The sequence below is a fragment of the Hoplias malabaricus genome, chromosome 9 (assembly GCF_029633855.1).
Source record: "Hoplias malabaricus isolate fHopMal1 chromosome 9, fHopMal1.hap1, whole genome shotgun sequence".
In the NCBI taxonomy this organism is placed as follows: domain Eukaryota; kingdom Metazoa; phylum Chordata; class Actinopteri; order Characiformes; family Erythrinidae; genus Hoplias; species Hoplias malabaricus.
The window spans coordinates 42,911,267-42,924,738 of record NC_089808.1 but is presented as its reverse complement, the minus strand read 5'-3'; the positions used below and the strand labels follow the sequence as shown (position 1 = coordinate 42,924,738).

General features: G+C 42.4%; 1 protein-coding gene across 1 annotated transcript; it reads left to right on the top strand.

Annotated features, from left to right (window-relative positions):
* The first annotated feature begins 36 nt into the window (after positions 1 to 36).
* LOC136707067 (uncharacterized) lies at positions 37 to 11,514 on the top strand. Its single transcript, XM_066680942.1, has 3 exons — positions 37 to 6,243; positions 6,452 to 6,733; positions 9,733 to 11,514. Exons 1-3 carry the CDS (start codon positions 39 to 41, stop codon positions 10,647 to 10,649), a joined length of 7,404 nt encoding a protein of 2,467 aa, XP_066537039.1. The 5' UTR covers positions 37 to 38; the 3' UTR covers positions 10,650 to 11,514.
* The last annotated feature ends 1,958 nt before the right edge of the window (positions 11,515 to 13,472 follow it).

The following is a 13,472-nucleotide window of genomic DNA, read 5'->3' as shown; positions in this document are numbered from 1 at the left end:
CTGGATCCACAACTGCAACTGCCTATATCTCAAGTTTAATGCTAAACTTAAAACACATGGAAATGGATATCAGCACAATTATGGCATATCGCACTATTGTTGCACTAGGGACCCAAATGAGTACAATGGGAGTATATACAGTACATACAGAACTGTCAAACTACTTTGAGAATTTATTGTGGACTTTTGAAAGGGAAGGTATGCACATAACCGATAAGGTTCCTGGACATAATGAGCTTACGTGGCTCCAATTGCTTGAAAAATTAAATGGAGTAAGACTATCTGTAGACCCACAGGACAAAAATAAAATGAGGATAGAGTTCACATTTTCCATGGATGGAGAAATAAATCGTTACAATTATGTTAGAAAAAATGACAACTCTCGCCTTCTTCTGGAAGCTGACATGAATATAGAAAATGATCGAGAATTTTTTGACAAGAACCAACTGGACGTAATAAAATATAAAGTGAACACAATATACAACAACTATTGTAATAACCCTGGAAACCTAAACAGAGGAAAAAGACAAATGCCATCCATATGCCGTCTGACAGAGGATGAGGCAGAGAAAGACTATGTGATAAAGGAAAATACTCTAACCATAGAGGACAATCAGGTTAAAGTACAACTAGTCAACAGGTACAATCCAGAGGACACACATGAAGTGTCTTATCCTCTTGAAGAACCCTTTTACACAAAGCAGATCAAGGAGACGGCAAAACACACTACGTCAATGTTTAAAGCAAGTGGATTCCAGGTCTTGGAGAACGTTAATGATGTCATGGTTAAATTTGGCATTTTTGCTGGATTCATTGGGGCAGGAAAATTTTTTGCGGAAAATGACACTGTTCGAGGTGCTGTCACTTTAACCCAGTCTCTGCATGGACTTGGAGACATAACAGGTGTGAACCAACAAATCTCCAGGATGTCCCAGGATGTATTCCAGAAGAGCCTGCAAAAAGCAGCCAGTAAACTGGGGATGGAAGAGACATTCACAAAGTTCAGCAGCTCAGTGGAGAGGTTTGGTGAAAGTGCTGCAGGACGGGTTCTGAAGAATGTTCCTATCGTTGGCCTGGCCTTTCAAGGCTATTTTATAGAGGAGGATACCAAAGCCATTCAAAACCTCAACAGATCTGATCCAAATCAGAATAAGTACTTTGGCCTTGAGGTAACAAATCTGGTTCTGGATGTGTCAATAACTGCTCTAATGGTTGCAGACGTTGCTGCAGCAGTTGTTTTCCCTCCAGCAGCACTTGCCCTTCAGTCCATAATCATTGGACTGACCATAGTCAGAATGACCATTGGTGACTTCTACTGTGATGTTGTGAGCGAGTTAGACAAGCTGCCCCAGGGGGCTGGTGATGGTTATAAGACAGTTGCAGTCATAGTTGGAATAGTAGAAGGTGCTGTGGATTTTGCTACAGGGGGGATGCTGAGAGAATTGGAACAACTTGATGAAGAAGTACGGCAAAACCAAGAACTGCTGCACAACCTTTCAACACCTGAGTCCTATTACAAAATAATTGCTGATAATGGAAACACAAGCACTCTGGATCTAATGGAAGGGGTTCTCTCCCAGCGTGGAGGATTTGTGACTGTTCAGCTCCTAGACAATGGACATGTGACAATCCAGGTAGGGGGAGTAGATGATGGAAATGGACAGATAAAGACCATAGAGAAAACTTTCTATGACCCCAGTATTCAGAACATTGTTCTGGGAGTTGGTGAATCTTCTGAATTCCTTTACAGTCAAAAGGCAGCCCATCTATGGTGGATCATCCCTGTGAAATATGCTAAAGTAATCAGTGGAGAAATCAAACTCAGCTCTTCTTTGTTTGGCAGATACTACGGCAATGACAGGATCAATAGGTTTTGGGCCATACAGCCACCTTCAAAGAATCCAGATGCAGAGTTTATCATTAGGAATTATCACTACAGCATTTATGGCCACGGGGGAGATGACAGTTTCTTTCTTGGGCCACAGAACTCTGTGCTGTCTGGAGGAGAAGGAAGGGACTTTTATGTTTTTCCTACAACTGGAACACATACAAACATTGATAATTTTTCATTTGACATGTTGGAGGATTATATGTTGATTAAAGCCCCTTTCAGTCACATTGATTGTTTGCGGGACCACACAGATCTACTCCTCCTTTATGGACCACAGAATTACAGAATTAAAATTAAGGATTGGTTTGCTCATAGCGACACTGCTAATTACCAACACATGACTTTTAAATCAGCAGATGGAGTCACATTTAAAGTTGTGGACAAAGGCCTTATTAATAACAGGTTCCATGTTGTGTGTGTGCCTGAATTACTGGACAAAACAAACTCTGGCTGCTCAGTAATCCTTAGGCTAGAGGACAAATTTGAAAGTGTTATCACAGTATTGGGCAGTAACTTCTCTGACACCATTACAGGAAACAAGAAAAACAATGTCCTCAATGGGCGCCATGGGGCAGACCTGCTGGAAGGAGGAGAAGGAGCTGATACATATGAAATCTTCCAGGGGGAAGGTTGTGACACAATCAACAACTATGCCACAGATGAGAAAATGGACCTGATAGTGTTTCAAGTGCCTTTCATTAGAATTCAGGCCGATCTGCAGGGTGAAGACCTCCTGGTGGTTGATGAGGAGAACATCAGTTCAACGTGTGTTCGGCTTAAGCACTGGACCACAAGCACACTTTATCAACACGTGGCCTTTCTGTCCTCTGACCATGTCATGTTCCATATCTCTGGCAATGACAGCAAACTAGCAATGACAGCACTCATGGTTGATCTAAGCCGAGACACCTATGGTAGCACTGTCAATCTGTCAGACACCTATCAACATCTGCCTTATGTCATAACCATCTTTGACTCCGCCCACAATGATGTCCTAATGGGCAATGCTCTTGGGAACTTTCTTAGCTGCAGTGGAGGAACAGATCACTTGGAGGGAGCAGGTGGCAGTGACAAGTACGTAATTAAATCTGGATGTAAAAAAGCATATATTTCTAACTTTGCTGAAGACCATGTCAGTGATGTCTTGTTCCTGGAACATCCGTTTTTGAAGATCACTTTAATGTATCAGTGGCCTGATGTTGTTTTGAAAGTCGATGACACCAATGTTGAGGTCCACCTACAGAACTGGCTCAAAGGTAAAGAGTTTCAGCACCTGCTCCTGCAAACTATCGATGGGGTCATTTCCATGTTGCCCTCAAATTCTTCTGAGCCTGAGGTGATCACTCCAATTGAGATTAACCTTAGTCAAGAAAACTGCACTGAAAATAAAAAAACATTTGATTTGAGTGAAGATCCATTCGGAAAAGTAGGACGATTCCAAGCGAAATCCAGCAGTTGTTCATACAGTGTGATTGGAAACTCACTGAATAACTACATTGACCCAGGCATTGGCAATGCCATGAAGTATCAGTATTTGATGGGAGGAAATGGGTCAGATACTTATGTCTTGGGACATGGATATGGCTATGAGAACGAAATTGATAATGAAGCTATAGACATGAAGACAGATTACCTCTTTCTTGATGTCCTCTACAAAGATATCACTGTACAGCTGGACAAACCCAACATCATGCTGTTCTCCACATCCAGAAATGATTCTGTCCGTGTCCGACTACTCAGATACCTGCAGGGTCCAGAACACCAACATCTTGTGATAAAATCCTCAGATGGATATTTGTTTAAAGTAAATCCGCTGTTTGATCCATACAAGTCAGTAATTTCCATTGACACTTCAACTTCCACTAAGAGCTGTAACATCAGTTGTGCCATGGGGGAAGAGTTCCTCCAAGTTTCCCACATTTATGGAGCCTCTCATTTCAGCAACTACATAACTGGGAGTAAGAGCAGCTCTGTCATTAAAGGGGGGAATAAAAATGACCACCTCGAAGGTAATGAGGGCAATGACAGAATTGAAGGAGGTGCAGGAGATGACATCATCATTGGAAATGGTGGAGAAGATGTCCTATTGGGTGGAGAGGGGGATGATGAACTCAAATGCGGGGCAGGAAATGACTTGATTTACGGTGGCCGGGGGTCAGACAAGGTAGATGGAGGCCCAGGATATGACACACTGTTTTTCAGCGGAGATGTGAGGACATCCACAGGAGTCAAAGTAGATCTGATCTCTGGTAGAGGTGAGTGGGCAGATGCTGAGGGTGACACCTACACAGATGTGGAATCAGTAAGTGGAACGAACTATAATGATGTACTCATAGGAGATGACGAGGACAATGAGCTAGAAGGGAAGTTTGGAAATGACACCCTGATACCAGGACAAGGTTCAGATCTTCTGTTCGGAGGACCCGGGAATGACCTGTACATTCTGGATGACTGCAGTGGTGTAAAAAACATCAACAACTTTGCTTCTGATGAGGCTCAGGACTATATTCTCATTCGAAACTTTAGCTACAGCGATGCCTGCTACTTCTTACTGGAGGGCAACCTGGTCATCTCTTTCTCTTACAACGATAGTCTTCTGAGTCTTATCCAACAAAACAACCTCGTAATATTTCTGGAGAACTGGAACAAAAATGACTCTTCCTACCAACATGTGGATTTTGTCTTTGCTAATGACACTCTGGTCAGTGGCTTCGTCTTCACCTCAGCACCAGAGATCAGACCTACTTTATCTAAATTAAACTCAACCAGCCCCGTCCTCAGTGTGAGAGAAGCTAGTGAAACAACTGTGGAAATAGAAATCACAACATCCAGTGGGTTCAACTACAAAGAATACAGTGAGGACACTGAGCTCAAATTCTATTTGGAAGTGTCTGATGACTTGTTCTTTACTGACAGTGTCCACTGGGAACATCAAACATCTGTCCATGTTTCTGGCCTCCTATCAGGGGTTCTGTACACATTTCAGTTATACGTGACACAATGTGAGTTCCCTCTTCTTGTGATTGCTGAAACAACACGAAGAACAACTCCAAACCCCCCAACATCTGTTAACGTGACCCATATCTCCCACAGTAATGCAGTCATCACATGGACTGCACCATCATCAAACACTGACCCAAACAGCAGAAAGTACACTTATGTGATAGATGTGAAAGACGGAGATATCACTGTAACACAGATTACAACCAATCTCACCAGTGCAGAGGTTACAGGACTCAAACCTAAAACAGTATACACATTCTCTGTGCTTTCAGACATTGAAGGAATGAAAAGCCAAGAGGTAACTGTCCACAGTACGACTCCTAATTTGTGTCCCACATTTTCTGCTCCTGAAGGGACCAGAGTTCTTGATGAGGAAATGACAGATAATGGTCCAGTTGCAGTGCTTGAATGTAAAGAAGGTTTCCAGCAGATTTCTAATCTGGAGATCCTCTGCTTAGAGAAGATTTCTTCCAGCCCCTGTGCCCCTAAGTCATGCACTTATGAGGGTAGTGTTTTCCCTCATAGGTCTACTACTCGAAATTACTGTTTCAACAATGAAATATACAGCCAGTGCATTTTAGGAAAATTTGATCCTCCAATTCCAAAATGCTGTCCAAATCCAAGTGGTGTCAGGACTATACCATGTAGACATCCATTTCGACAGTTCTATCCACATATGAGACATTCATATGAACCTTTTATAATACCTCCCATAAGAACTCCATACAGACATTCCAGCTTGTGTGTTACCTTTGTCTGTCCAAGTGGATATAGACTTTCTGGACCATCTGAACTTGACTGTGATCTGAGAACAGGACAGTGGTCAGAGGATCACCTACCATCCTGTTACCAGGTCCTCTGCCCTAACCCCCCCCAGGATCCCCATGGGACATTTCCAGCACTGTCAGGACATTCAGGTCCTTTTACAGAAGGAGATACCTTGGAACTGGAGTGCAGTGATATGTACCATCCCTCTCCTAAGGACAGGATTGTCTGCAGAGATGGTGACTGGGAATCCTCTAGCTGTGAACCAAATGCTCGCCTCACTGAAACCTACAGCCAGGATTATAAACTGTATGGGAAACTTGAGCAATGGACATCAGGTACATGGACTAGGTACATCACTTTAAATGCTGAAGCTCTTGCTAGGTTTTGCTGTGAACAGAGAATGTTTGTGTTTGTGGGAATAAGTGGGGGACTGGTGTCATGCTCTAAACTAAAACTGGATACTCGTGGAAAAGATTATGAAGGAATACCCGCAGCAAATGAAGGGAATGGCTGGTCGAATGTCTGCATTCAAGACAAATCTGCAGCAAGGTCTTTCTGTGGAAAATTATTTCCAAACCAGGGTGAGAAGCTTTAAAGCAAACTAATTCTGCCAAATTATACATTTATAAATCATTAAAGTTTTATTTATTTTAAATAAGTACATAGAAACATCATGTTAAGTTATGACAGAAATTTTTGATTATTTCTAAATACAGGATTTTATAGAGAGAGTTTCACTCCAGAGTGTGACTTTAACTTGTATCAGCATGTTGGGCTTTTTTTCCACAGAGGGCACTGTGACTCTGAAAACTAGTAAATTTACAGCTGGATACACCTACGCATGTGAACAGTATGGAGACTGCAGGCTACAGAGGAAACCGCAACAGTGCACCAGCCTTCTTCATTGCAGAACAATATGTGATCCCCTTACAGTCCCTAATGGGCAGGACTGTGGCCGCTCCTTAGAAGGAGAGTCCTGTTCAGTTACCTGTAGCCAACCATACAGACTCAAAGGATCTTCTGAGATTCAGTGCACGAGTAACGGCTGGTCAGAAAACCCCTACTGTGTTGGTAAAGTATAGCTTCATAATTTTCTATAACAGCAAAGTCAATAGTGACCTATATTAGTGAGTAGTGACTACATACTCTGCTCTGCAAAAACCAGCTGCATGTTCAAAAGTACACACACACGCAAAATCTCACCAGTCATCACTGTAAAGCAATTGTGATGTGCTCTGTAAGTAAATCTCTCCTGAAGAAAGAGAAACGTAGGGTGGCACAGTGGCTTAGTGGTGAGCACGTTTGCCTCTCAGCGCTGGGATCTTGGGTTCAAGTCGCATCTGGGTGGAGTTTCCATGTTCTCACTGTGTCTGCCTGGGTTACCTCTGGAGTCTCTGGGTTCCTCCCACAGTCCAAAAGCATGGAGGTTAGGTGTACTGGCTTCTCTAACAACCTGGTGTGTGAATGTGTGTGAGCCCAGGTATGGATTGGCGCTCTGTCCTGGGTGAAACCCTAGTGCCTGATGCAGTCCTCCAGGTGGATGGTCGTTCCTGGTTGAGAGTACGCTGTGTGTGTTTGGCTGCCTCTTCTCGCCTGTGTGTGTGTGGATTGAATTATGAGTGTTGATTGTAAAGAGTCCTTGGGTTTCTAGAAAGACACTATATAAGCACAACATTAAATTAAAATATAGGAAAAGAAAACATACACCTTTAACTGACATATTCACACCAGATCCCTCCTCCAGAGGCACAGAGCTCAGCTGATAGAGTCTGCTGATTTCAGGCAGTCATCTGAAAGCATCATGGCTTTATTGCTCCAAAGCAGTCTGTGTTGTTGCTAAATAAATAAATACCACCATTTACAAATGATTGAGTTTTTTTCACTAATGGAGTGGGAGCTAATGGGCCTTTATCTTTGATGGTGAGGAGGGGATATCTCACCCTTGTTTCACACCTATCTCATGAATAGTCAATGTGTGAGCCACAGGTTTAGAAAAATAGTGTCACATCAGATTCATAGCAAAACAGACAAAAAAAAACTGATCAAAATCTCAAAGCTGTAAATACCAGTGTGTAGCCAACACCCACGTTTACACAGTTCAGAGCTCTAAAGAAAACTTCATAAATGTTCACAACGTGTATTTCCATTAGCCTGTGTAGCTTTTTGTGAACAAACATTTTAAGCAGGTGAAATTTGTTAAAATGTTGAGGCATGTCAGATCCCCTCAGACGTGGCTGAAAGTCCTCAGACTCCAGTGGGTTAAATGGTCAAACATTAGAGGAATGTTGTTGCTGCAGGTAGGAAGAGAGTGGGCTGGGCTCTGATGTGAAACTCTGATGAATTGGCATAGAATATTTTACATCTTATTCTGTGTATGATTATTATTTGCTCCAACATCTGTAAATCTGATCAGTTTCACTCATGTATTCGTCAGACACTGACTGATTTATTTTGTGTCTTGCTTTTTCATTGTCCAATATTTAGATCCTGCACTTTATCCTTACATGTTCTACACTTTCTAAAGCAGTTTACATGACTAACATATTACAGCACTAAGTGAAGAAATGCATATGGGCAGCATGGTGGAGCAGCAGGTAGTGTCGTAATCACACAGTTCCAGGGTCCTGGAGGTTTTGGGTTCGAGGTCATGTGGATCACGGTTGCTCTTTTGTGGATAGCCTGGATGGGAGAAGCCAAAAGAAGAAGTGAAGAAAATGTAACATAAGTAAAACTTACACAGCAGAACCAGAGTATCAGTATTCAGTATTCTCAGAATGTATTCTAACTTTATTCTCAGATTTATTCTCTGATTTATTCTATTTAGAATCCTCTCACTTACATGAAAACCTACAGACATTCATTGTCTGTAACCCTTATCCAGTTCAGGGCCGCAGTGGGTCCAGAGCCTATAAAGAATCATGGGTGCAAGGCAGGAACACACTTTGTAGGGGGTGCCAGTCCTTCACAGGGTGACACACACTCACACCTACGGACACTTGAGTCTACAGTCCACCTACCAACGTGTGTTTATGGAGCGTGGGAAGAAACCGGAGCTCCCGTAGGAAACCCACGCAGAAACAGAGAGAACACACCACACTCCTAACAGACAGTCACCCGGAGAAAACCCACGCAGACACAGAGAGAACACACCACACAGACAGTCACCCAGAGGAAACCCACGCAGACACAGAGAGAACACACTACACTCCTCACAGACAGTCACCCGGAGGAAACCCACGCAGACACAGAGAGAACACACCACACTCCTCACAGACAGTCACCCGGAGGAAACCCACGCAGACACAGAGAGAACACACCACACTCCTCACAGACAGTCACCCGGAGGAAACCCACACAGACACAGAGAGAACACACCACGCTCCTCACAGACAGTCACCCGGAGGAAACCCACGCAGACACAGAGAGAACACACCACGCTCCTCACAGACAGTCACCCGGAGGAAACCCACACAGACACAGAGAACACACCTCCAGGGTGTGTTCTTGTATTGTACCCAGTGATTCCGGATAGGCTCCGGATAAAGGTTACAGACAATGAATGAATTAATGAATTGATCTTTACCACCAAGAGCACACCTGGTTGTATAAAGAAAGTGGATGAGAAAGAGCACCCAGCTTCATATCTGCCCGTGTTTAGTGTTAGCCTCACATACGTTACAGACATAAGCTGTGTGTGCCAGCTCTTCTCACTTTAACACAGGAAAAGAACATCCAAAAAGAACGCTATAAAGTATTATATTTTACTTCATTTATAACATTAAACTGTTTAATTTTTTGAACAATTCAAATTCTCACCAATTCCTCCAGCCTTGCCCTGAACAACCTGAAGAGTATTATCAGATATATGACATGGCAACAGCATCCCCAGGGGATACAAATTCAACTAAAAACTAATAAAAATCAAGGCATTTTCATATATGCTGACATTTTTATTTTTCTTTAACTTAAAATAAAGAAAATCTGAAGATTTTAAGTGAAATGTAATAAGAACAAATAAAACCAGCTACGTGTACATGTTCATTTACTCTTTTTTCTTCACCCATTTATAGTAACTGAAGACTGTGGCTATGACGATGAAAGAGGACCACATTCAATCGGCTGTTTGACCAAGTTATGGACTGAAGTGGGCTGCAGTGTGGAGGCTCCTCTCTCTCCAACCAAAGATCTATATCACTGGGATTTTTTACAAAGTTGGACAGTAGCTGAGGTGAGGAGACACATGGCGAAGTTTCCTCGTGATGGTGTGTTTAATTATAACCCTTACTGCCAGGTAGAAGATGAGTGTTTTCCTGGCCGGGCCACAGTGCTCACGAGTGAGGGGAACAGGAAGTCCATGTCAGAGCTGAGGGTGGGAGACAAGGTGCTTGCGCTGAATGCAGATGGAGAGCTGGTGTTCAGCGAGGTAATCCTATGGTTGGACCGTCGTCCGTCTGCAGTGGAGCGCTACGTCCTCCTCACGACAGAAGACTTCTCAGAGCCACTCTCGATGTCAGCTGACCACGTAACCTTCATCGCCAGGTCCAACGGAACTGCTGCTTCAGTTCACACCATGATCCCAGTGTTCGCCAAAGACCTCCAGCCTGGTCACCTGATCCACCGCTATGACCCAGCGACTGGTTTGTTGGTGTCCCGGCGCGTCACCAATGTCCAGGAATCTATGGACCTAGGTGCATACGCTCCTCTGACTGTGGAGGGGAACTTGATCGTGGATGGTCATCTGGTGTCCTGCTATGCCCTGCAATGCCTACAGTATTTTGCCCACCTCCCTTTCGCCCCCTACAGGCTTCTTCACACAATGCGTTCTTTTAGTCCCCTCTTTGAAAACCTCTTCCCTGTTCAGCGAGAGGAGGAGGACGAGGGAATGCACTGGTATGCTATTGCCTGGTACCAGGTGGGGCAGTGGTTCGGTTACCCATTTGGGAAAACTTGCTATCCCAGAGAACTACAGCTGTACCACTATCCCTGATCACACTGCATCACCCAGAATGATGGAAAGGTGGAAAGGCAAGGCTTTTTCAGCATAAAGAAGTGAAACATTATTGTTTAAGTCTTGTTACATCAGTTAATCAGCTCAGTAACTCTGTAGTATTAGTTTATAATCTTTATCCACCTAGTGTAGGAATGTATGTAGGCTATATGAGGGGTTCTAAGAGACATACCAGCCCAAGAAATGTGATGATAAAAGAATCCACTAAGTGTTAGACCCAGATTCAGAAATAAAGCACACACCAGACTGAAAAATAATGGCAGAAAGTTAAGTGTAAATTCAGCCTGAATGATGAGATCCTGTTACTGGTGACAGATTAGCACCAAAGGATGGATCAAAAAATAAAGGTTTTGATCCATGAAATTTCAGCATCTTCCCAGGACAGAGGATTGAGTTTTGTTGCTTGTATTTCAGATTATTGTGTTTTTCACTGTTTTTCGGTAAAATCCAGTGGTGATTTTCTAACGCCCTGGATGTCCATATTAATTTTAAGAGAAATTTAAATATATTTGTCAAATTAAATACATTTGGAGGCCATTTATGCACCAACACAGGCTTTAAATCTTCATAATGTCTGATCATACTTCACTAGTGTGTGTTTGGTATCCTTTGGAAAACCTTTAAGAGACGTGTGTTAAAACTAGGTTCCTATAAACATTCTACAAACGTTTGATCTATTCTCACAGAATCTATTTTACTCATTTAACTAAGTGTGTGGATAGCAGGCATGTGTTAATTCATATGTTTAAGTGTATGGCTAGTTAAAAAAAACAATCAAATTACTGTTCATTTAGACATTCAACACCTTTTGTATTTCGCCTGAAATGTTCGTTATTCCTAATGAAAAGCACATTTATAATAAAAATATTATGTTGAAATGCACCATGTGTTTGGTTTTCTTCATTCTTTTGTTCACAATGTCCATATATTTCCCTTTAATTCACAGTCTAGATTATTTCAGTAATGTTTTCCAGTAACTGTACAGTAAGGGCACATGGGATGTGGTAATACACTGATGAATGGGACACAGTGCCCCTCCACACTGTAATCACTGTCCAAGGACAGTTTGAGGAACTGTCTCAATCTGAAGTAAAACCACATCTGATCCATGAAAGCCCCATCTTCACCTCACACTTAAAGGATCTGCTGATAATGTGTTGGTGCCAGATTCCACAGGACACCATTAGAGACCTTACTGAGTCTGTTGTTAGTTGTTTTAGCAGCACAAGGGGGACCTACACAATATCAGGCAGGAGGTTTTAATGTTGTGGCTGATCAATATCTTGTGGAGGTCCATTATATGCCGCCAAAACAGCGCTGACCCTTTAAGGCCTTGGACTCCAAAAGACCTCTAAATGTTGGAAAATAACAGGCAGCTACGTATGAAAAAGCTGACGGATGATCGCTAACAAGAAAAGAGTTGAAAAAGAAGCTAATGCTGTAAACAATTACTAAAAAGTTAAGAACAAAAAGGTCTGTTAATGTCTGAAGCAAATATGTTTAAGCAGTGTTTTACAGATCAGTGATTTTTAAAGGAGTACTGATTAGTCCCACATTTACAGTGTTACACGCTACAGCAGAGGTATTCACACTTTTTCCTCCTGAGCCCACCTTGGCACTTTTCTGAGAACTTGGGGGGGGCGGGGCCTCAACTAAAACATGTGTCAATATTCAGACTACTACAGTGCATATATAAAAATAACAAGTCATCCCATTTCTCCAGAACTTTTATATATAACAATAGACCAATGTTGAATGGATGTCGTGATGACGTCACTGGCCGCTGCGTGCGCACTGTGGTGGCAGTAAAACAGTATAAACAAGTGGAGTGAAAAGATGCACAAAATAGGGACAAAACATGTCGTGTTGTGCTGTTGGATGCCAGAATCGGAATGGAAAGCAATTATCTTCATTTTTATAAAATACCATCGTGGAAGACGCGCTTTGTGGCAAAACGCAGACGTTACAAGCACTTAACGGATAGACTGGAGCAATAAAAACACACAAACCCTCTCCTCTGCGGTGCACATTTCATATCAGACAAGGTTTATCTCCACTGTTTACCACACAGCAACATCAGTGAGGTACTTAATAACGGCAAATTAGTGAAAGCAGCGAGCACAAAGCTGGCATTCTCCTCTGTTTCATGACGGTAAACATCAAAGGCAATACGTCAGTCTGTAAAACACAAAAAAGTTAGTGTTCAGTGTCCTGGAAATTGTAGGCATCAAGGGATGTTATGCCTTGAGTGTTTTTGTTGTGTCCACGCTGGGATTTTACACGAACGATATGAAGATGCCCGGCCACTGTAACTTTGATTAACTCAGATACAACCTGGATAATTGCAGTAAGGAGATTACCTGTTAGACTAGTTAAATGGAGTTGTTTTATTAAAGCCACAAAATGTCCAATGCCTTTGTGTCAAGAAGAAGAATCTCTGGAACTGTCTAATAAACTAATTGTTTATTAGAGTGTTACAGGTCTAAAGAAGTGTGGGAAAAGGTAAAGAGGCAGTGGTTCGGTTACCCGTTTGGGAAAACCTATCATCCCAGAGAACTGCAGCTGTACCACTATCCCTGATCATACGGCATCACTCAGAATGATGCAATTGCAAAGATATGTTCAGCATAAAATAACTGAAACATTAGTGTTTAAGACTTGTTACATCAGTTAATCAGCTCAGTTACTCTGTGGTATTAGTTTATACGTCTTGATCCAGCTAGTGTAGGAATGTTTGTAGGCTGTAGAAGAGTGGAAGAACGTTAAGTGAAAATCTGGCCTTAAATCAGCAGAAAGATCAGG